This window comes from Salminus brasiliensis, chromosome 25 (genome assembly GCF_030463535.1).
Source record: "Salminus brasiliensis chromosome 25, fSalBra1.hap2, whole genome shotgun sequence".
Taxonomy (NCBI): domain Eukaryota; kingdom Metazoa; phylum Chordata; class Actinopteri; order Characiformes; family Bryconidae; genus Salminus; species Salminus brasiliensis.
Window position 1 is genome coordinate 5,232,539 of NC_132902.1, and position 24,813 is coordinate 5,257,351.

The 24,813-nt window shown below is 44.3% G+C and overlaps 1 protein-coding gene across 8 annotated transcripts in view; it reads right to left on the bottom strand.

Annotated features, from left to right (window-relative positions):
* Positions 1-24,813, bottom strand: part of r3hdm1 (R3H domain containing 1) — a 55,071-nt gene that overhangs the window by 26,427 nt on the left and 3,831 nt on the right. For 3 of the 8 annotated variants that reach the window (XM_072671139.1, XM_072671137.1, XM_072671132.1), the window contains exons 1-7: positions 18,616-18,794; positions 13,260-13,427; positions 12,571-12,811; positions 7,032-7,070; positions 5,158-5,247; positions 897-1,029; positions 472-550 (exon numbers count right to left, since the gene is read on the bottom strand). In XM_072671139.1, coding sequence (XP_072527240.1) covers positions 472-550; positions 897-1,029; positions 5,158-5,247; positions 7,032-7,070; positions 12,571-12,783 — 554 coding nt within the window. In that variant the 5' untranslated portion in view covers positions 12,784-12,811; positions 13,260-13,427; positions 18,616-18,794. Of the gene's footprint in view, positions 1-471; positions 551-896; positions 1,030-5,157; positions 5,248-7,031; positions 7,071-12,570; positions 12,812-13,259; positions 13,428-18,615; positions 18,795-24,813 lie in introns of those variants that run through there. The other 5 variants (XM_072671134.1, XM_072671133.1, XM_072671135.1 and 2 more) reach the window with 5 other exon arrangements.

A 24,813-nucleotide genomic window follows, 5' to 3' on the forward strand; every position in this document is an offset into this window, starting at 1 on the left:
AGGCCTGTCCCAATAACTACAATATAGACTTATCGAACAATGTATGTAATGGACACAACCTCAAAAATGTACGCTGACCTCAGTACTGCCCATTGTATTGTATAAGCAGAGTGAGCCGGTGAGTTTTTTTCATTTTATAAATGTTTAATTAATAAGATACGTTTTTTTTTTATTATTCTAATGCCGATATCATTAAAAGTTAATGCTTTTTTAAAGGGTGTAATTACATTATCATGCTATCATCAGGGCATAATATGGTTAACCTGACAGTCCTACTAACAGATAATAAGTGTAAACACAAACAAGGCTCCGGTCTGGAGAGCTGTTTTTCCCCCCCCAAGTTCCATATATTTCACAGTATACTTGAATTCTACAAACAGATGAACAAATAAACAAACATCCATAATCATATTTCATACTGTCCACACTCTGGGCAAACATCATGACGATGTGAAAGCCTGACAAACATACCGGGGGTTATTCTTCAGTGTGTTGACCAGGAATTCATGGAGATCTATGCCTGTGGAGTCTGTGTATTCCTGACTGGGGTCTAAGAGAAACAGCGAGAAGTGGGGATAAATGAATAAATAAAGAAATAAAGAAATAAAATCACATACTGCACACATTCTGCTGTCTCCATCTGGCATGTGAGAAAACACCTCATCTGCCAACACAAGTCACTGTGACTGACACATACACACACACACTTACGCACACAAGCACACACGCAATTCTGCTGCTTGATATGTACTTTGCCTTAGTTTCGACTAATTGGCTACAGCATCGCTCTACGTAGCGCAAATACAGACGTCCTTAAAAACCACTCAGCCCCATTCTTGCGGCTACATGCGCACACACACACGCACGGTCACACGTGGTCACACGTGCGCGCACACCTCTCGACAGCGATTTCCTTGGCACTTTGTCAGCCCTCTCCGTTTTGTCCGCGCTTTTCTCGCTCCGGTCCTCATCCCTGCTGGCTGTTTCCTCTTTCTCTAAAGCCTGGTTGAGCTGCAAGTGGATTTTCTCCTGCAGGAAACACAAGAAGCAGAGCCGTATTTAAGAAAATGACATGACTTAACAACAACAACAACATAGTTAGGTATTTTAATTAATTTTAATTAAAACATCTAACATTACAGCTTTTCTAACAGCACTTCGCTAACAAGATAATAGACTAAACCATATGTACGTTCTTACATTTTCAATTAAAATCCTGCTACACTGGGTGATTACAAGCAGGAAAAAGAAATTTCAATCATGACATTGCTCCATCAAAGGGGGAAAGCGGAATTAGCTGCTTTTTCACTTTAATCGCTCCGGCTTTAGCAGACTAATTAAAAACATTATGGGGCGTTACATGCTTTGCTGCGTAAACAGCATTTAAAAAGACAGGTCCTACAGCGCTGATGCCGGAAAGCAGCAGGATTTTAAACTGCACGTTCGGAAAACTCTCTTCTACACGAGAAGCCTGCTGGTGCAAACATTCAGATCTGCTTTATCTAGAACACTGGACTTAACGGTTTCTCTGCCCAGAGATCAATTATAATTCAAGTAAGACTAAAGAAGAGAAACTGAAGGTAACTACATTATTTGCAATATAAATAACAACTTTCTTGCAATTACAGATCTCTGTATCACTGAGTCTCAAAAGTCCGCAAAGATTCCTCACTAATGAAAACTTATTGGTGAGCCTTGTGTTTTTAAGCAGGGGAATCTAATAGACCTGCTGGGTGTCTGAAGAGAGCAGCACTTGCGTTAACTGGTAGAGATTTCCGATTGCAAAGCTTAAACAGGGCGACCGTGAATTTCTGTCAGTGTAAAAGAGTCAAGATTGCTGGTCACTAGGTGACAATTGGGGCTGATCCAGGCATGTTTTAAAGGATCGGGTAGCAGCTATTTTAATTCAATCAGTCTCAGTTCCGAGACTTTGTTTTAACCACAGTGTTCAGAGCGCCATCTGGTGTCCTCAAGGTGCCGTTAACGGACATTATTGCCCAGTCAGTTCTCAGAAGGCAAATAAAAGAGTTGAGAGTCTGCAGTGATTAAAAACTATCACTGAAACGCTCTGTTTTACCAGCGGGAGAACTGCATTCAGAACTGAGTGTGCAACAGTACACACACAGGAAGTGATTAGACTGCAGCGTTTTAAAGGAGCTAGGAATTGATTGGTCAGGGAGGTGAGTCAGACTGGATTCTAAGATATTAAACAGTCATTTTAAGAAAAGTCTCTACTAAACTAAATCAATCAGTCCAGAATGTCTCATTATAGAAACTGATAATAAAAATAAAGGGATTTTACTTCAGTATTAATCAGCAGCTCATCTAATCTAAACGGTGTGGCTGGATTATTTATCAGATTGGTTTGGGGCAAAATAACCTGATCAGGACAACCCCACTGATAACACCAGCTGAAGGCCATCTGTGTGTCTCCTTGTTTTCTGCTGTGGATTTGTATTCAGGAATAGCATGACCTCACTCTTTACAGAGTAAACGGTACAGACAGAAGGAGCAAACAGACGCGGAGTGGCATGACGAAGAGAAGTGGAGACGTCTTCTATTGTGACAGGAGTTTGGGGCGGTGCCTGTTTAACCCGATAGCATTCACCATACAGCAAAACTCCACTGTACGCCAGCATACATCACAACTTTATCTATACAGACCTGAAGAGAAGCAAATACTCTTCTCTTTAAAATAAACCTCCTTGGCAACCACTTTAATGGATGGGAAAGGGAAATATAAGAGAAAGAGATGAACAAGCAGTATTTTATGAAAAATGTGCAGTCAAAATATTCATATTGCACATTTTATTGCAGGTGAATTTGTACAACATGTATCAATATGTTTTAATTTAGTTTTACATGGCATGCTAATGCACCAGGGAGGCAATACTGCATTAAAATGCTGCAATACTGCATTCAGAGCTGAGAGAGAATGTGGCAAATATGCTCTACCCCATAAACCTGTGTTAAAGCTAAAATAACTGCTTGGCGACAGCACACTCATTTAATGGGCATTATTCTATGGCTAGAATGCTTGTTGTGTTACAGGTAGACCTGAAAATCAAATGTACAATCAAAAAGCAACAATGCAGTGTGTGAATATCAGGAATATACCAGAACTAGGTACAGGGTTAGAAGGACATGGGCAACCTAATAGAGTATTTCATTAGACTTAACATTAGAATACAGAGTTGATTACAGGGCACTGAGGAGTGTCAAGGACTTTTTTTAATCTTTATATACTATATATATTTGCATATAGGTGCCCATAAAACTTGGAGACCTTTAATGAAAGCTCTGAATCACTGATTTTGAGGTCATGGGGGTTTTAAGTGGAGATTCGTCACTTTGTCAGAGATATTTACGTTAAACTAATTTGAGATGCTCTTCCACTGTTCTCCCTCCTCCCTCCCTGTCTCAAGTGTGCTGTAGCAGTAAGTGCCCTACATAGTTATAAAAAATAACCCCCTCGTCTCTTCATCAATCAATAGCTCCCTGTCTTTTGTGAGCTCTGCAAAAATGATTCAGATAAGTAAACCTGGTGCGAGGAAATGGCCGTAAAACCAACCAAATAGCAGCAACCAAAATAACATAAATAAATAAATAAATAAATAAATAAATAAAAAGATAAAACATCCATACCCTGAAATAAGAAAAGGTAGTGGAGGAGTGCGAGAGAGAGAAATAAAGGAGAGTGACGGAGAAAGAGAAGGCTATGAATAGAGACCTTTTCTGCTCTCTCAAGGGAGGAAAGCTCATTCACTCGTTCAAGGACATAAAACTGGTTAAGGACGTCTGTCCGTCTGTCCGTCTTTCGGCCTTCAAAAAGACTCGTCGCTGTGGCCTGTTGAAACCAGTCCTTCAAGAAACTGAAACGTAGCTTTACAATCTTAAAATCTATACAATTAAATACTCTTTGTAACATCAAATGCGCTACCACTATGGCCGGGGCTTGCAATTGCCATCATCAGCCGAAGTCTAGGAGAGCACAATAGACCACGCTCTCTACGGGTGGCTAGATGGCGCTCTCTCCCCTGATCACTCTTAAGCGACGTTGGCTGGCACAGGCGTCTGTTAGCTGGTGTGGTGGAGTTGGGGACCCATCGCTTTCCTCTGAGCGCATTGGCTGCCTGTTTTTTTTTGTTTGTTTGTTTGTTTTTTTACATGTAATCGGAGGAGACGCGTCAAGTCCTCACCCTCCTGCTGGTGGGAGCATCGCTAGTGCTAGGGGGAGCTATGATCGGGTGGATAAACTGGCAATACCAAATTGGATAAAAAAGGAGAAAATGCTATATAAATAATTAAATAAATAAATATACATACATTTTAAAAATGCATTCAAGTTCATTGCAAGCATTTCCCTATCCAAAACTACTATTAAATATATGCCTAGCACTGAACCAATTCAAATGAGAGACTACGACTACTGCAGCATTTTTTTCCCCCCAATTCTGCAGAAAGAGAAAAGCCTTTCAAAGAGCTTTTATTAAAGTCGCTCATTTAGACCTTATTGCGTCTCACAAGCCAGCAACAAAATGCCCAATATGTCCTGTTTACTAAGCGTTCCGCTGTCAAATTCAGCAGCGAATCAGGGGTGACAACGATGCTAATTTGGCAATTTTGCAAAATATTGCTTTACTTTTAATGGCTCATATAAGCGGCGGGTGTGCGGTCTACCTGAGGGGGGCTATGGGTCTCCGAGTGCGCCTCTGAGCTGCAGGATAACTTAATAAATAGGGCAGAAATGGGGTTTGAGTGAAAGTGGCCAATTATATCAATCCGCAGAGCTCTGCTGCTGACACAGGAAAATTACATTTTATAGAGATGATGGATGCGAGTAATACTGCACTTGGGACAAACCCACTCCCTACACACACATATATTAAACACACACACACACACACACACACCTGCTTCAAACGCATCTATTTAACACACAAATGCCTCTATAAGAGGGAAAGAGACACATACACACATACACCTACCACACATGGAGCTCAATTACTGGGTGTACTGCTGATGCTGTGGAAGTGCGACTCTGGAGGGCTACAGCTGTGCGGGTGAAAGACTTTTGACGCAAGTGCGGTAAATCTGGGCTGACGGCATGTGTGAGCGAATCATACACACACGGGCACATACACACAGAGCTTTTACCTGGTGTTGGTGCGGCGGCTCTGCGATCGTGGGCGGAGACGACTCTTCACACACCGCCAAACTCCGGACTAATTTTACTTTCGCGTTAGACTGGAGGAGAGTAACCATGGTTACTAATACAGATGACGACTGGAGCGCAGAACAAATTTTAGAAATTAAAGAAAAAAGGAAAAACGTCCAGCAAGGTGCAACATGGATGGAAAAGCCGAAACACGCGAGACACAAATCTGCACACATTCACCTTGCATGCGCACAGAGCAAACATAAGAAAAGGATTATCAGAGCTATGCTATGGGAACGATCTTGAAGGAACTGGCTGAAGAGCTCTGCACCAAAACAGCAGCAGTCGTGTCTCTAAACTAAGGCCAGGCAGACACTTGATACTTGATTGACTGAATGGTTTCATATCAAAATATAAAAAATATCAATAAACATGTAGAATATGAGTAACTGAATAAACTGTAGATCATATAAATGACATTAAATGATAGCAGCAGCCAATTCTGGAGGGAAAAGGGTACATGCTCTTACACCAGCAAGTAAGCTAAGTTAGGCTAACCCTACTCCATCAGTGGGCAGTGAAGGCCAGAGTCCAGAGATTGCTATATTTAGTCAAAATAATTAGAATAAATAAATAAAAATGACCTCAATAACTGTTTAGTGTAAGGGTACAACTTAGGGATGCACAACTGCAAGTACAGGAAATGTACAAGATGCTCTTTTTGAAGAAATCAAACTGTACAGAATATGACACAAAAATATAAAATAAAAAAAACACACCTCACACACGCACACACCCTACATGCTTCCATCCAAGATGCACGGTAATAAGGCAAAAACGACAGCCAAAAGGAAAACAGGCAGCTCCTGGCAGAGACGTTTCCCTGAAAGTACGCTTCGCTACAGAAAAATCCCCAAAAGAATACTACGGTTTGCCTTCATTACGGCGCCATTAAAACACACTTACGAAGGTAATTCACCAAATCATTGCTTTTCTTTTTTTAATACTCGAGAGGACGTTTTCCACCAAGTGCTGCAGGCCTCTCCCGCACTCTCTAGAATGGGTAGAGTGGCGTTCCTTTATTTGAGGCCTTTAAAAAGTCCACTGCACTTCAATGTTTAGCGCTTTCTCTGCCACAGCACACCCGACTCGGCTCACGAAATGCTTGACAAGCTGTTAGAGCAGAGAAAAGCCCTAGTGTGTGCTGGTGCCGCGGCCCTCCAGTACTGGGAGTGAATAACCTCTGGTCAACAGTCTGAAGGAAATGGGACTCTGAAAGCAATAGCTGGGTGGAAAATAACATTTACACAACAGTCCTCTCACCTGAAATGTACTGGATGGGCTGAACTGGAGCTACAAGGCTAATGGAAGCTTCGTGCAAGGCGCAGAGCTCAATCATCACACCGCCTTGCCTCAGCCCACGTCGAGTAGAGTAATCTCGAGAAGACCAGCTTATGTATGTTTCAGACACAGTTACGTCTAAAACGGACATTTAGAAAACCTTAAGTCTTTCTGAGGCTGGAATCTCGTCTGTGCTTTCATCCATTTTTGCAGATTAAAGCTTGGCATGATTTGGGGCAAGTATGCCATTACTCAGACATGCCATTTCGCAGGACCTGCTAGCTACATTAGCCTCACAGCTCCGACGCAGCGGACTTGGATGCCAAACATCATAATTTTTCATCAAAATACGACCTGAACACAGAACCCGTCCTCTCATGCTGATACAGGATCAGTCCTGTCATGCAAGATCTTGTTCCGCACAGCAAGAACTGGCCTCGGATCAGCAGGCAAATGGAAACTGCCACTGATGGAATGGCGCCCCACCGGGCATGCGGTCATGCTGAAGAAGGTATACGGCATGATACGGTACCTTAGAGCGTCTCATCGGCTGTGCTGTGGAGTGGGACGGCTGCAGGATAGAAAGCGACGAGACACAAAGAAGCGGTGAAGGACTGGTTCATGGTCACAGAAACAGAAGCTACAGTAGGACAGTCTGGGAAGTACACCACAGAACAGGAAATACAGGTGCGATCCTTGATGTTGATCTCCAATGGGTGCGTTAAGAAGTCTAGAAATGGGTTAAGTTAGTTAAGCCAGGTTAAGAGTTCTACACTTAAGCAACAGAATACGAGAGGGAGTGCGTTATTGCAAATTGTAGATCATCTCAGCTGATATTCACAACCTTGAGTGTTCTATTGCTTTTATACAAAGTAAAGAACAATACAAATTAAGAGTCTTGAATGTCATAGTAAATATGCTTTAATAGGGTCATATCCTTTCATCAAAAAGTAGTACCCCATAACGAGCGGGTTGTCGCTATGCAGCGGTAACAATTCCACAACCCCTGAATCGACGAAGTGGAGGTTCATTAAATGTACATAAGGCTCTAAGGCTCGTCATAGAACTGTTAAAAAAACAAAATCAAGTTCAGCCAGACAAGTTATGAATGAGGAGACCAGCCACTGGTAAAAAGCTGAATTGGGGGTCCTCAAAAAGCTTAAAAAGAGCCATTGGTTTGCTTGCATTATTGAGCCGAACGCCACAAACTACTCATTAGGTATCAGCATTTTGAAATCTTCTAGAAGTCTAAAGTCAAATGTACAAAACGTTATTTTGTTTGTTTATGGTTATTTTTTTGACCAGTGTTGAATTTAATAGATATCATTTTTTGCCATTTTTAATTGCACAAGACTGTATTTTGTGCCTGTCCGAAAAAAAGTTAAATAATCTCCAAAAATAGCGACTTTACAGGAAAAGGCATCAATTCAAATGAAAATGAACAGTATTTTCCAATAAATTTAGAGCCTTTCTATTGGTCAGTTGATACAGTAAACAAAAAATGACAATGGGAATACATTGTTTTTTAACTGGACAGCAGCAAAATGTACTGGCACACTGACTATAACGATGACGTAACGACTGATGTCATGGGCAAGGACTTGTGTTTGAGCATCTATTTAGTTATTGTCTTTCAGGTTGAGGAACAATGTAATGAGCAATGCTAGTTTGCGTGACCATGCTTTAGTCAAGATTATAAGCAATACTGAATTAAATCTCACTTTCATCTTCAAAAGCCTCCACAACAGGCTTGGGTCATGTGCTGCAGAGCACTACTATACTAGAGCCCGGCACGAAATGAAACCTCCACACCGTTTCGCTCTGCCACAATGTATTCCTCTGCACATCTCATAAATAAGCAATGCTTCAGTCACAGCAACACACAACACTGTGCCTGCAGTACCGTTGCTGTGTCCAACAGCCTTATTCCACAGTTCAGCCTGCGCCCGCCCAGCAGGAAGCCAGAGAGGGCAGAAGGTTTTCCGGCAGCCTGTTTCATTATGTTCGCTGGGTTAACCCGGGCACGAACAGTAGGTGACCGTAAATTATATGATCCTGCTCCGTAAAGCAGCCTGCAGGGGTCAGCGGTTAGTGCCGCTAGGGTCAAGCTCTGGATCAGACAGCTCAGGGTGCTCTCCGCTACCAATCCTGGAAGCAATGCGTAGCTCGGTAGCGCCTAGCGCACGCTTCAGTGTTCTTCATCCCAGACACACCTGTTTAGTTCAGGACGAGCTCGATCAGTGGCCTGCACAATGCTTCTATAATAAACACAAGCTCAATCGTGTCCTTATTTGGCAAGCAAACTACTCTACCAACGATACTGCTTTTAATAACCTATAATGTTTAAATAAAGGGTTTTGGCCAACATCACATTCGGAGTGACTGCAGTGGTGTGCTTCAGGTAATGTTCACATCAGCTGTGGCATGATCTCAGGTGCCAAAAGGGCTGGCTTGAGTTGAAACTGCTGATCTTCTAGAATTTTCAGCACAACCATTGAGCAGAGCATCCAGTGAGCGGCAGGTCTGAGCACCAAAGGTCAAAGGAGAATGGTCCGATTAGCTCAGATAACCACCGTGTACAGAAAAGCAACACAGTACAACAGCAGAAGACCACGTCTGGTTCCACCTCCAGCAGTGCTCCAAATGAGACCTGCAAATTTTGCAGTTGTTTCCTGCATGGCAAAGTCACACCTGTCGGAACGGGATGAACTAAAGAACTTAACGGATTGCTCCACACCAAAATCCTGGCTAGACTACAGCTTCAGTTTGAGAGGAATATGATCATTTTATAAAAAGGTAATTTCACTAAAATGAAAAGTGACAAGACACACCTCTATTGTCCATTATATGTCTATTACATGCACCCAAATGATAAATGACTGGGCGTGATAATGCACTGATGAGCTAAATTAACTCTAATCCATGCAGGGCTGCAGAATAGACAGGTTATCACTGCAACACCCTTGCAGAGATAGGCTTTCCATGAGCTACCACCAGTCCTTAGGTTCAGTTGTGAGGAAATAATTAGCCCTCATCAACACTAGGGGTCCATTCATACAGAAACGTCATGGTTTGATGATAATGAGAATGTATGATACACATTATTAGAGTAAATACGGTAATTTCACAAGAAAACCTTTAAACAGCAAGTTGTTAGATTTGTATGGTATTGTGGGAGCTGTAGTAGATTTAGAGGTATTGCTATTGTAACTGTAGTCTTCTCTCTCTGTACTGTTGTCTTGCGACACTGCTGACGTTCACATTTTTCTGCTTAACCTAACCGTGAGGTCCAAACAGCGGTGTGAAGCTAACCGTGGCCTTTGTGTTCTGTTACACCCCTAGTAAACACACAAGCTCATTTACAGAAACATCCCAATCGATACATTTAACAAGCAAACTCCATCACGGAGGCCAATTTCTGCCTTGTAGATCACCTTAGTGTGTGTGTGTGTGTGTGTGTGTGTTGAGAGGTACTGTAGTATTAAACCAAGTAGGTTGTATCCTGTGACAGAAGGTGTGCAATGTGGCTCCATCAGTGAAGCAGCTAATTGGGCAACCGAGAGAGAAAGAGAGCGAGAGGGAGAGAGAGGGAGCGTGCGAGAGCGAGGGACATATGAAGTCAGCAACACTGCGCCTGACTGCACCTGGCTCTCTTCCTCTACGACGGCGCCAGCGGCAGATGGTGGCAAAGTCACCCCCCCCCCCAAACACACACACCACCCCAAATCACTTCCCCCAACACACACACCTCTAACGTTCCCATCTCGTGACTTGGTGACACTGACACACACACACACACACACGCACGAACGCTCCATGCCCCGGTGTCGTCCCTCGGGGAGGAAGACACATACAGGAAGTTTGCAGATAAGCCTGCAGGATTTCAGCTCGAGATTATCCGGCCTCTCTCTCACCCGCTCTCTCTCGCCCCTGGCCAGAGCCAATCATGCAGCAACCTGGCCAGGATTTGCCCGCTGTTGGCTCCCTCCGCTTCTCTCTTATCAGAGGCTGAGAATGGGGGTTAATCAGGGTTCTGACTGCCACGGCGATCCACTTGATGGATATTATGGAATCATTTTTCTGACCGTTGCTCACAGTGGGAAGCCTTTGGCCAAGGTTCAGGAATATTGAATATGGGAATAACGCACCCCCTTGGACCTTGGGCTCGACTGCTGTGAAACTAATATGCAACTTATGTTGTTTGAGGGCAAGGAATCAAAGTATGGGCCCACATACAGGCCTAGAGGGGGGTCAATATCTTATCACTCTCCCAAATGTTTTTCAGTACTCATTTGCATGTAATGCAGTAAATAAAAGACATAAACAAAAATAAATCACTATTCTGACAGGTCGCAGTTCTCTGAACTACACTTCGTCCAAGTACTCTTGGAAGAGGTGGGTGCTCAGTGTGCGTTTGACGACAGCGAATGCCTCTGCCGGTTGGACACCCAGGGAAAGCATCAGTATTAGCATAGTTTTAGCATGAAAGTATTTATTACCATATCACCTGCCCTAATATAGGCCATCAGGATATAAAGGGTTAAACATGATCTTTTTGGCATTGCTTTGCGCAATCATTCTAATATAGGGTTCATGCAAAAATGCAGACACCTCAAAAAACTAATTAACTGCACACATACAACTGGATGTCAAATTTCGAGGCATATTTCCGGAAAAAAACAGGTGTGACCGCCAAAATGGACCTGGATACAGTGCAAAGGTGAAGCACATCATCTAAGAACAAAGATTTTCACACTGTGGGTGGTTCAAAGAGCAGGTAGAAAGATTTTGCTATAGATTTTGAGTCTGGAAAAGAACACTTGGGGTTCATGCAAATGAAAGTCTGGTGCGCGAGAGATCTTGTGCACAAGCTGGTCCACACGCCGGGCGCCAACATTTGGCAGTATTTTGGTGTCCAGCCGAACAAATGCAAAGAACCAGTGGATGTTAACAGTCTTACATGCCGTCTGGAAAGAGACGTTAGTTAGTATCAGACATAATTAAGTCATTAGAAGCTAGTTCAGCTGATAATAGTATGGTAAGTATGCAATCATAAAATCGTAAAATGTCCGCTATAGGTTAAGGCTTTGCAGTACAGAACTCGAATCATAATAATATCGTAATTTATTGCAATATTTCTGCGTCTGATAGTCGCTTGTCTAGGCTTACATTATGCTCCAAACGTACACAGAAGCGAGTGTATGTGTTACGTGGGACAGAAAACCAGTGTAATTGTTTAAGATAAGATAAGATAATCCTTTATTAGTCCCACAGTGGGGAAATTCTCAATTCTTTGATTGACTTCTCAGCATCACATTTTAAAACCATATTTTTAAGCTTTGAGAAATTGGGGGTTAGAGAATATATCCACCCTCAACAACAATCAATTACAAGTGTATGGAGGTGGGGCATAGTATCCGAGGGGCTGGTTTGAGAGCTGTCTGCTTTATACAAGATGCTGCCATCCATGGGGGTGTCAATACAGTTACAGACGCAGCACTAGCCAGGGTTGAAACAGCACAAGCTTGGTTTATATATATATATATATATATATATATATATATATATATATATATATATTTTTTTTTATATATTATATTATATATATATATATATATTATAATATTAAATATTATTATTTATATATGTTTTTTTTCATGAATAAAACCTGCACAGTTACATAATTAGTCAGCCTTGAGATAAGCTGTTTATATGTACCAAACACCCTGTATGTTTATGATGTATTTTAGCCATAAAGGCATAGAACCACATTTTCTGACTGCTGTATAGATGCATGTGTGTGTGCATTGAACAGAAAGAAGCCAAGGCAAATTAGGTACGTCAGACGATTTCTCCATTATCCACTCATTATGAGCAATTAATTAGACTCACTGCTTGGCCTCAATCCTATTTCATAATAGCTTCAGACTACAATTTCCACCACGCACCATGTAAACCCCTTACCAACCCCTACCAATCCCATTATCACAACTATAATTTCTGACAATTATAAGGACACAGAACATATTACAAATTTCGGAAGCTAGCTAATCTGCACATACACCACTCACCTGCGTTTGGTTATTGAGATCTGAGGAGCTCTGTTCTCTCACACACTCATTAGGGATGTGCTCTTCTGCGTGGTGGGTGTGCGCGGTGTGGTTTTCGTGCGCATGCTGGGGGCTGTGCGGTTTGGGTGGGGCGTCAGGGTGAGGGCTGTCGCTCTCGAAGACTTTCATCCTGTCACAGCTTCTCTCCTCAAACACAGCCTCAGTCATTCTCATCAGAGCTAGCACCTAACACATACACAGACTACAGGAAGCGAGAGAGCGACAGAGAGAGATAGAGAGATTACACTGATGACATTCATTTTTCCATGTTACACATAATGGTATTTAACAGCATCACAATGCACTGATCTGAAGCGGTGATTGAGAGCATTGTGTGACTGCAAGTAGCAATCATCGAGTGTCCAAGAACTATGAGCCACTGTTCAACCGATAGAGCACCAATGATGGGCGATGTTTATAATGGAGGAGTGCTCTTAAAAGAAGATTTTCGAACATCAATTTGCATAGCTGTTGAACTCGATCGCCACTGGAATTTTAGAACTGACTGTAATATTCATACAGAATGTGATTTTATTTGCCCAAATTTATGTGCATTTCTAAAATAATTCTAACAAGTAAAATTGCATTTAACTGCGGTGAAACGTGGCGAAGAGTAGCACCGAGTGAGGCGCAGAAGGAGCGCTGTTTACCGGCTGTGTCGGGCGGAAGGATGGTAACGCAGGGGGGTGAAGGACTCTGGGGCACGGGGCACTCGGAGGACGCTTCGATGACGACAGGCTGCAGTCCCATGACTCCTTCACCAGCGCTGGGGTCGGGTCACCCAACCACGACCCGCACTCCGCATCGCCCTCACACACCTGACACACACAAACAAAGACAGGGGCCAGGGGTCAGAGACAGCTCTGTCATCTGCGGTCATTCCAAGGGGGATTCGGTGACGTCAGTCAAAAATAAAAGTTGTGTGTGTGTTTTTCCCTCCTTCTCTGTGTGTGTGTACGTGACATTAAAATGAATGAAAGGTTCCAGTGTCTTGTGGGAGGAAGATGCAAAATCCTGGCCTCCCTCTTTCTGAAAACTGAGATGAAGTGCTGCCTGCATGAATATGAATGGAGGAATATGGATATCAGTCATAAGAACTAACAGCAGAGAGGGCGCGAGAGAGGGCGCGAGAGAGAGAGCGAGAGAGAGAGAAAGGGAGAGAGAGTCTAACAAAATCACTGCCCTGCATTAAAATGCACAGTGAGAGACATTACTGCACTAGAGAGAACAAAAGAAAGACAAACTGGAATAAAGAAAAAGGCAGTCCAACAGATAGCTCAGAGAGCGCGCGCGGGAAAATAAAAAAGGGGGGGTGTGCAAGAATAAAAAGGCCTATTATAAAGAATGCACGAGCATAAAAGAAAAGATGAGAGCGTGCGAGAGTGTGCAAGAGAAAAACTAAGAAAAAGCGAGAGTTAAAGGGAAGATGGAGAGAGAAGGAAAGCACAGATATAGAGAGAGAAAGTAAAGTATGAGGACAGTCAGTTGGATGATGAATAGATAGAGAGCATGAGAGAGCAAGCAAGAGAGAGAGAGATTGGCATATTGCGGTCTCTGGCAGGGCAACAATAATCCCTCCTGATGCCCACTGGCTTCAGCTCTCGCCAAGCTGGCACCCACCAACCTGGCAACCCGCCCCAACCTGGCATCCATCCTTAGAGAGGAGGTCAAGTGGACTCAACCCGGCTCTATAATCCAGTCAACAATACCAGAAACTCACTCTCTCTCTCTCTCGCTCGCTTACTCACTCACAGACACACGGCTACACAAGTAGCGCTGCACGATCTATGGCATTCATCAGTACCGTGATATCAGTCTTTAGTAACAGTATAGGTATAACGTGAGATACATCAATCACTTTAGCCATAACATTAGTACCACCTGCCTAATATTGAGGAGGTCCTCCTTGTGCCACCACAAGCGATCTAACCATTCGAGGCATGGACTTCACAAGACCTCTAAAGGTGTCCTGTGGTATCTAGCACCAAGAGGTTAGCAGCAGATCCTTTAAGTCCTATAAGTTGTGAGGTGGGGCCTTCATAGATTGCATCAATGAGCCTTAGGTGCAAATAACCCTGGCACCAGTTCACCGGTTGCTCTTCTTTGGACCACTTTTTGGTAGATACCGAGTACTGCATACAAGGAAAACCCCCACATCACATACATACACACACACTACAATATACACACACACACAGACACACACACACAGACACACAATATTAAAAATGATTTTAATAAATGAATGAATTCATCCAGAAAGATCTTAATTTCCAAATCAAATGAAAGCGTTCTAGACTTTATATTAGGGAGGTCTCTGCGCTGATTCAGGCACATTTGGATGGATCACTCATCAGCCATTTTAAGCCTGATCCAGTTATGATCCTAGGTTTTTGCCGCTGTACTCTAGCAGAGCGCCCTCTGACGTCCTGTATGCGCCATCAACAAACATTATTCACAACCTGCAACGGACAGAAGCGTTCTCAGAAGGGAACGACTGCAGTGTGGAACATGAAAATGTAAAAAAAAGCTCTTACTGCATTTAAGTGACTCTGCCCTAAGATGCCTTAAGATGATCTATTTCCTGCTGTGTTTGCCCATGTGGGGAAACACACTTCCACTGAGGCTTTATTCTTGAATTAATGCTGGTTAGAAACTAAACTACTGCAGAAACACCCTGTTGCACTGGCAGGAGTACAGTATGCAATTCTTCAGCTCTGAAAACCGAGAGGAGGAGGCATATGTACACAGCAAACCAAATCATATCACATTCACCAAACGATAAAATTATTGGATTAATAAATTAGACTGGGGCATCCCTAGTTTATATATGTTACAACACCACTTCAGGAATGAGCAACCCCAGATCAGCGCTGGCAAAAATGTGCACGGAAAAGCATCGCTGACGTCCGACCACAGCCAACAATACCTTGGCAACCTCAGTATGTAAAGCTGCCTTGGGGATTCGGCTACAGAGATCTTCATACCTGCACTGACTTATGAGACAGCATGAGCGGCAAGGCACCAAGGTTTTGGACACAGCCGCCACGAAAAGTATCGTGATATTTTGAGGCAAGTTCAAATTTACCCACCTGTGCTTCCACCTTAGCCGCTCACACACAAAGACGGCTGATCAGGATTCAGGAGATTAGCACCACGCACACACACACACACAGTGACAGTAACACAGGTGGTGTCAATGACAGAAGCAGGTGCTGGCACCCTGGCCTTCCTCTCACAAACACACACACACACACACACACACACACACACACACTTATAGAAGCTGTGTTGGCATGCAGGCTCAAAGTCAAGCTGTCAGATCCCTGTCAAATTTGCCACTGCGTTGTGTATGTGTGTGTGTGTGTGTGTGTGAGATTCTGCAGTAGCTGTACTTGTGGTGTATGGGCGAGGGTGTCAAATCCCCTACAGTCATTGCTCACACACTAAAAGCCACTCTTTAAACCGCCCTCTCTCACTCTCTCTCTCACCTTTCTTGCTCTTTCATTCTCCTCTCCCTCGCTCTACGGAACCAGGCAGTTGGGTCAGAGGGCTAGTCGCTAGTGCAGTGTGCTAATCACACGCCAGCGCTAAGTGCCCCACTCAAGCACAATTACGACTGTAAAGAGGGCAGAAAGGAGGGGAGGGGAGGGGAGGGGAGGCGCTCGCCCCACGGATGAACTCTACTGTAAAGGCTTTAAAGTGCACAGAGCTCTTAGTAAGAATGCGCAGGAAGAACAGCATCACCACCACAGCCACAAACTACTAAATACCCCTCCAATCCCTGCCTCCATTTGTCTGCATCTCCCTCTCTCTACCTCCCTCCCTCCCTCCCTCCCTCCCTCTTCCTGAGCAGATCCACCCTGCTCAACACTTCTCCCCGAAAGACTTTTGAGGAGGCTCGGTAACTTGCAATCTCCATTTCAAAAATGAGCCTCCAACACATCCCATCCAGACACCTGCGCTTTCAGGCAGCCGTGCTGCGGTTCACTAAGAGCTTTAACAGGAGATTTATTTAATGAAATAAAATCCCAGATATGCTGTTACTCAAATATTAAACAAAGCTGGCGCACAGTCATTACAAGACATATTGTGGCGGGTCTAATATGCAAAACGCAGCCATTACAGCAGCCACTCAGCTCTTAGCGGGCGGGTGCGTGGGTGTACGGCCGCTGTCGGAATGAAACCTCGGGGTCGCACTTGAATCTGATGGCCCCCTATAGATTATCTACAGATATAGATGCCTGTTGCTAATGAACTAAGAAGCAGAAGCAGGTGATTCTCGTCAGGGCTAAGGGTAGGGTTAGATCGGGCACTTGGGTGTCGTACAAATGGCAGTTCGAGAGGTGACCGATTGAAATATACACAATAGGGCCACAAGAGGGCGCAGATCACTCATAACTTTACAGACTACAGCAACTAGGATTTCTGTCTGTTGGTTTAGAGCGATTGACGTAATCACAACAGCTTAAAAAAAAAAAGCCCAGTTAAGAGTTGAGATTGCCAACGTTTCGAGAATCTGCATACCGAAGTATAGAAGTCTGTAGAGCTCTTTACATCAAACAGAGCAAGAAAAGGGGTTCTGAAATTTGCAGAGTAACCTCTTACCCTGTGGAAACGTAAAAAATCTTGAATAATGGGGAGAATCACAGAGCATAGAGGTTCGTCGCTCTGTAGCTTGCCAGACAAAACCTTTACTAGGGTGCAGCGATTATGATCAATTGTACCCTAATTTTGAACTGATGGTGGTCTGCCTACTTGGTAAATAGTAACTAGCCAGTCTTGCCTCGCTGTACAATAAAACAAGGGCAGTGATCAGCTTGAACCTGGAGAGCACCTGCATATGTTAGAAACTGATGAACAGAATTCACCCAGTCCGTATGATGCTGACGTCGTGAATGACCGAGGCTGCTGGCATGCCGAACAAAACAGGTCGGCTCACGTTAAGGAACAAAGCAAGACTGGCTATTTAATAATTACTGCAAGTAGGCAGATCACCATTAGTTCAAAACGAGGGTATAATAGTCAGTGATGGACAATTACACCAGTCTGTTAGAATCAGGAGAGGATGCTCCCTATGTTTTTCAAGGCAAAACGGCACAAGCCATCTCATCGCGCAAATGTGAATGCAGGAGCACAAAAGATAATGACCGATGCAGACAGGGGAAATGATGAATTACGACGCTGGCACACAAAAAAGAAGGAGTCTCACATTTAACAACCAAGCAATGCTCCCTCATAACAAGCCGGAAAGCAGCTACAAGTTTATATTCATGGATTTTTGTCATCATTTTTCTCCAAATGGCTTCACCCTCTTCATCATTCCAGTTATACTTTCCCAAGCGCCCGCAGCCACGCACCGCAATTTAGAGCGCGACGCGGCGGAACACACACTTGCGCGCGCGCACACACAGACGCGCACAATGCTGTCTGCTAATAGTGGCCTTAGGCGCTTTTCACCGAAATCTGAAATGAGGCGCACGAGCCGTGAGCCGAAGCATAAGTTGCGTTCTTTTCAGCATCTTTGAGGACGAGTTGCGAGTTGAACAGTAACACCTTCTCTGTTCTTCTGAGATAATCGAAGCCCTTCTAAAACCGCTTGTGCAGACATGACTTCATGTCCCAGACAGCATTACCTTACACAGATTAACACGCCGGCTTTTCTTCAAGTCGCACACGCACTTATATAGGAGGAAACTTCCCAACACTGTCAAACCTGATCCCGTCAGAGTCTGCAACACAGGACAATGGACTTCACACTGGAAAACTACAGTGCTGTGTTCCTCTCCCAGATCAATCTCCCAGTTCCCACAACATGAAGAGCCGTACTTTTTAAAAGTACAGAAAAAAACAAACACTGAAACACGGATCAAATCAGGAACAACATGAACAGTGAAGCAAGTCACATTTTAAACCGTACAATACACAGACCCATCAACACTCCCCGGGACAGCTCTCGCGCACACACGCTCTCTAGCACGCGCGCTCACACACACACACACACACCTGCCTCGCAGCGAGCCTCATCTGCTCTTCAGCTTACATCGTTAGTCTCCATAGCGCCGTCGGCAGCATCGAACGGAGCGCAGCTCACCTCAGCTCTGTCTGGCAGACGACCGCTCGCGTACCTGCCCCAACCCATCGCCACGACAACCAGCCCTGCCTCTCTCCCTCTCCCTCGCATACACGCGCACGCTCAGCCAAATCAACAGCTGGCTGTAGTGAGGTCATCCTCATCTAAGCCAATCGCAAAGCCCCGCAGGACGGCTGCGGCATGAGGGAGCTAATGTGGGCCCCTCCCTTATTAGCCAATCAGCTGGCCCTGTGGACCTGAGAGACAGATGACATGGGGGGGGGGGGGGGGGTGGTAGGAGGGGGAAGGGGGTGTGGGGACTCGCTCTAACACACATTTGGCTGGTGTGTGTGTGTGTGTGTGTGTGTGTGTGTGTGTGTGTGTGTGTGTGTGTGTGTGTGTGTGTGTGTGTTGGACTGCCGCTGAGGGAGAGTCTGTCAGGGACAGAGCGCGCCAACGGTATTCAGCCACCTTCTTCAGTCCATGAGGCATCTGAATATGGAGTGCACACTCAGTGCAGCCAGTGTCCTTATTCCACCACAAGCCTTTGCGATTGAGTGTGCACTCGCAGCACATAAGCAACGCAGCCCATGCACCCCATTTTACACCATTAGCACTTTACACGGAGTACCCCCCTAAAAACCCACAAGGTACACTCAGCATAGTAACAGTGCCATTGTAAATCCAGGACTGCACAAACACTTTACAGGGCTACTACAGAGCTTTTAACCCTAATTTAACTCCACATTCCCGTCTGACATATCTGATGAAGACAATGGCCACCTGCTTCAGCGTTCAGTGTTACATTAGCCTGCACCTATACACAGGCCTGTGAAAATCACGTTAGACTTATCGTACATATAGACATGACCTCCAGCATTTTTGCTCTCCTCGATACTGCCCATAGTATTAAATTGTGTGTATTTTAGCCATTCGTGCCATTCTGTTCTCTCGCCCGAGGCGAGCTGGACTCTGAGCAGGCAGCGACATCTATCATGTAGGAAAGAAGTGCAGTGCTTGCAATGACCAATGCATCAATAACTGTACCTCCATGCACACAGAGCGGACTGCCACAGGTTAGTGGTGTAACGGATCGCCATTTCTCTGGGTAAGAATGCATGTTATGGTGTTGGTTTCCTTACACATAATGGGAGAAGCAGATGTGTGTGTGTGTGTGTGTGTGTGTGTGTGTAATTATATTATATATAGATATATCCCAGTTGTTGGGACAGCCTCTAAATGAGCTCATTATACCCCTCACCCTATGTTTAGTGTGTTCAGCATATCAACGGATCCGCTGCAGCCCCAGAAGCTTTGACACATAGTAAACAAAGACGGCCACCCCTGTTGTTTAATAAAAAATAAAGTGCATATAATAAGCACTAAAAAGTCTAAGCACTGGACACTTACTGACTGGACGCTACAGACGAACATTCATTTAAACAACCAAAATATTCACTGATCGTCAACTACACGCAGCAAATAAGCTAGCATACCAAACACGCTGCTCCTAACCTGCAGTGCACTCGGGTATGCTTGGCTAAGACTTTGACAGATAGATCTGCATCACCTCACTTCACCAAGCTCGCGTGCCAGCACAGACAGACTCGCCCACGATTCTGCAATCTCGCCTGCCCTTTCGTACGGATCTGGAACCAGTTCCGCAACCTCCACCGGCCGCGCCAGCCAACGCGGCTTTTAAGCAGGCAAGCGCAAGAATGGGCTCATTAGGCTGGTAGAGCACTTCCTGACTTCCAGCTTTAGGCACTTAATTACACGTAGCCTAGTGGTGGTTAATAAGGAATGGGCTTAACTGCTAAGCAGCCTTTACAGCTGGCATCATGCCCAAAGCCTTCCACAGATACAAACAGCTGAGCTAAATGAAGGGGTGTGTGTGTGTGTGTTTGGGGGGGGGGGGGGGGGGGGGAATGCATAGAATAACGTCCTTGAGGTAGTGCGGGGGGGGGGGGGCATGTGTACCCTCTTCTGAGAGCCTGGATAAACTGGGACAGTTGCGGCTAGGAAAGACAAGGCTGTTTTAAAAACGGCCATGGTCAGTTAACGCTGACAGCGGCTGAACTAATGATCCCTGTCTCCGCTGGCTTGGAGGCTTGGGTTAAATAAACGAACAGGTTTTGTTTTTAAGAAAAATATTCATGTACACCGACAAATATATATAAGAAAGAAGACGAAGAAGAAAACTCCCAACAGAAGAGCAGCATCCTCCTAGGTCTCTAGGAGAAAAAAAAAAAAGAAAAATCACTCAAACGCTGCCAAAGCGCGGCGTCTCTGCAGCCTCATCTGCATTATAAAGCAGGCAGAGGAGCCTTGCTGTATAATTAAGGCCCGCGATGCAATTTGCTTTGAGAAGAGAAGTGACAAATGTGTTTATTTACGCGCTCCCCGCGGAGGCCGGAGCCACCCTAAAGTGCGCAGGAAAGGGCCGATGAAGAGGGTCTGCAAAAACAGACAGCCTCTAACGAGCTCCCGAAGGGTAGAGGGGTCTGAAACACCGGCGTTCCTTTTTTTACAGGTTTTTTCTTTTGCTGATCCAGGGCCAATTCCTTGCTAGCCAAAACTATAGATATGGCTGTATGACCATGGCACATTCATCTGATCTCAGACCAGCGTGCTGGAGGAACCCGAATGCAGCAGGAAGGAGCAGAGTGGTGTTGCTGAGTGGATAATGGCTCATCCTCATTAGGCAGAGACATCCTGAACAGCGGGAACTGAGAGCAGGTCACTGTGGCTTTAGGTTCGCCTGCAGCCGCCAACTCTGCTATGACGTCTGGCAACAAAGTCATGTCAAAGCCGAGCAGAACATAGCACCAACTGGTCCTGTCTGCACTGGCACAAAAGTAGAGAGAGACGCTACCGAATCCCAGCGACCGCCCAGTGCCTTTTAGCAGTGTGTGTGGTTTATGGTTTTTACACAGGTTTACTTTTGACAAATTGCCACTCCGGACCAAACAGGGCAGATGAAGCACCTTTAACCTGCGGCTGGAGGCTTCGTCTCTCACACACGGCAAATCATTCAAATTTAGGGGACGTTCTTAGCCTTTTCAGAAGGCCTAATGACGACAAAAAGGCTAAAAGGGTCCTGAAAAGCCTCACAGAAAATTGTCTAATCAGAATTATGGTACCTTACCCCTATGGTACTTGGGCAGATACAGCCAAACAAACTCTCTAATTGGTGAGGACATTGGGCTATGGACTGAATGCTCTGTATTAGATTGGGGGCACACAGAAATAAAATGTATGTAAAAGTCTGTTTAATACTAATATAAATATAAAACACAGAATTTCCTGTTTTCAGGGTTAGCTTAAGCACCAACACCCAACATTACAATGCATTAACTACCTATTGGTAGTTGCGGCTAGCAGAAATGAGCTTCATAGCTGTGGTCTTCTGTTGACATGAGTCTAACTAAGGATCAGGTTATATTTTTATTTTACTTAAGGCCTTGAAACACGTTTTTAGGCTGGGTGTGGTCTTTATTATTAGATGCACTGCAATAAATAGCCAGGGGACACAATTAGAACAGGGGAGTAAAGGTGTATGGCTTTACCCGAGGCATCATGGTATGAATCACTGCAGTTTGCTGCATGCACAAATTGAGTTCCACCCAGAAACCTTAGGCTGCAAGCCATTAGTAAGTTCATGTTATAACATCATGTTATTCTTAACTAAAGCTGATTGGCGTCCAACTAAGTGAAAATGATACACAGCAGTTAGAAGACTCATGTGCATCTCGCGAAACAGGAAGCACCACATCTTTGCGAAGGTTAGGAAATATATTTTTTGTATAATACACTTTATAACAGATTTTTTGGGGGTTTTGTACAAAATAGCGAGCTACTGTCTTATGTTTTAAACCCCCCACCCTTGCTGCCCGGCCTCCCTCAGGAATAGCCACTTAGCAGTAAATGTGGAACACCAAAGGTGGTAAACATTTGCACAGCGAGCATTTTTTCTTGTCCGGTTGCGTATCTTTTCTGTGCATGGGCTCTTGCATAGACAGGTAACGTGCTGAGTGGACTCGCACGAAACGCCAGAGCGTGAAAAGGCTTGCCAGCATTTTCTTTTGTTTAACCTTTTTAAGGATATTTGCACATGAAGTGCGCCAGCTCAGCCTAAACTGTGGAGCTCAACGCTAAAAGATCAAAAATCCCAAACCTTAAAATGCCTTACCAGCATCTTAGATTAACCTCCCCCCCTTACTCCCCCACCACCACCACCACATTATTTTATCTCCTGAAATTGACATGGAAAATCCAGCATGTGGACTTTACAACTTTTTGGTGTCAACAACTGATATTCAAGTTATCACAATTCTCAATAAGTTCCAAAATGATGCAAATGAACGTTCTTTTGCTCTCTCCATTCAATCATTTCCTTCATACACAAAATTAAAGATTGGCAGCGCAACCCTTATGGTCCCAGACACTCCGATATGACGAGGGCTAACTAGCACAAAGGCTAACTGAAGACCGCCTTCAGTCTGTCCACCTCTAGTAAAAAACTATATAAGGGCCTGTGAAACAATAATGATCTTAATTATTAATAGTGCCAGCAAGTCACTGCCACAGGGTTCATACATTAAAGGAGTAGTTTGGCAAAATTTACGTTTGATTATATGACAAAAAGTAAGCATGTCTATAAAATACCAGAGCATCCCAGACTTTATTTTAACCAGCCAATCAAATAGCAAACATATTTGAAACGTCCAGAGTTCAATCGAACATAATACTGAACGACCCCCAACACCAACTCAACATGCTCAATCGGCCGGTGCTGCAGGACACATGGCTTAGACTATAAGGGGACAGTGAACCAGACTAATATTCAATCAAATTTCAATGCTGTTTCAAGTAAATACAGTCAGCTCTAAGCCAGGCACATACGGAGTGATTTTAGCCCGATTTTGACTCATTTTTAGGACTGAGAAACATTTATTAATATGGTTCATCTACAAAATTGATTGCTTTCAGCCAAGTTGTGACATGCAAATGTGCACACACACACACATACTGCTTATTTAGCTTACTGAAAGGCATTTTGAGAGAGGAAGCAATGTCCGATTAACAGTCCAAACAAGCTAAGAGAACAAGCAGAGTGAGTAGTTGGACGATACCAAGGCTCTGTCTTGCTTTTCTTAACATTCCTCAGCATATTCTGCTGAAGAGTGCGTGTACATACGCAGAAGTCTACCTAGGGGCTACACTTCACCTGCAGTATGAGCACCCATGTCAGTCAGAAGCACTACTTTTGTACAGTGTGAGCATATCAACCGAAGGCTGATGTGCAGTGCGAGGTATCAAAATTGCAGTGTAAGCCTGGCATAGTCACCTCACAGAGATTCAGTGCATTACTACACATCCTACAGCAATACATTCATTTCAGACATTTTACTTTTCAATGAATCAGTCAGTTTGATTAACTCATAAGATTCAGGTTAGGTTTTGTCTTCGTAGACCAAGGGCGGGCAACGGGGGGGCCGAAACCCAGCACAGTTATCCGATTTCCCTGCACCAACAGACCCTCCAGGACTGCATTTCGTAGACAGCCAACATAAGCCTCTAAAACCCATCCACCTCCCTCCAGAGCTGAATGGTAAAGTAGTGCAGTCAGAATTCTGTGTGAAGTCTAAGGTGAGAACGGTCCTGTCCAACACTGATTACTCTCACCTTGTTTAGGGTGATCTGGATCTCACCGGAGCCTGCGGATCATTTCTTCCCGCGGCCACTTGCATGCTATTTATTTTCTGCATGACAGAAACAGGGCAGCAAGCCGATGGTCGTCTAACAATACACTACACACACACACACACAGCGAGAACAATCGCAAGGTCAAGAGTACTCGACTAGATAACTTATCTTGTTGGCGTCTGTTGGGAATAATGAGAAGCTTTTTTTTATAGGTTAAATTTGCATTAAAACTCAGGTTTGAGATGTTCCATTAGGTTATCCCTCTTTTTTTTTGCTCTGTGTGCTCATATACTAGTAAAGTGACCCAAATTATGTACTCACTCAAAAAAATAAAAAAATAAAACACCCACTAAGCTAAGCCATGACAGCCATGTTCTACATCACCCAGATATTCAGATATCCCCTATATAAGGACCTAGCAA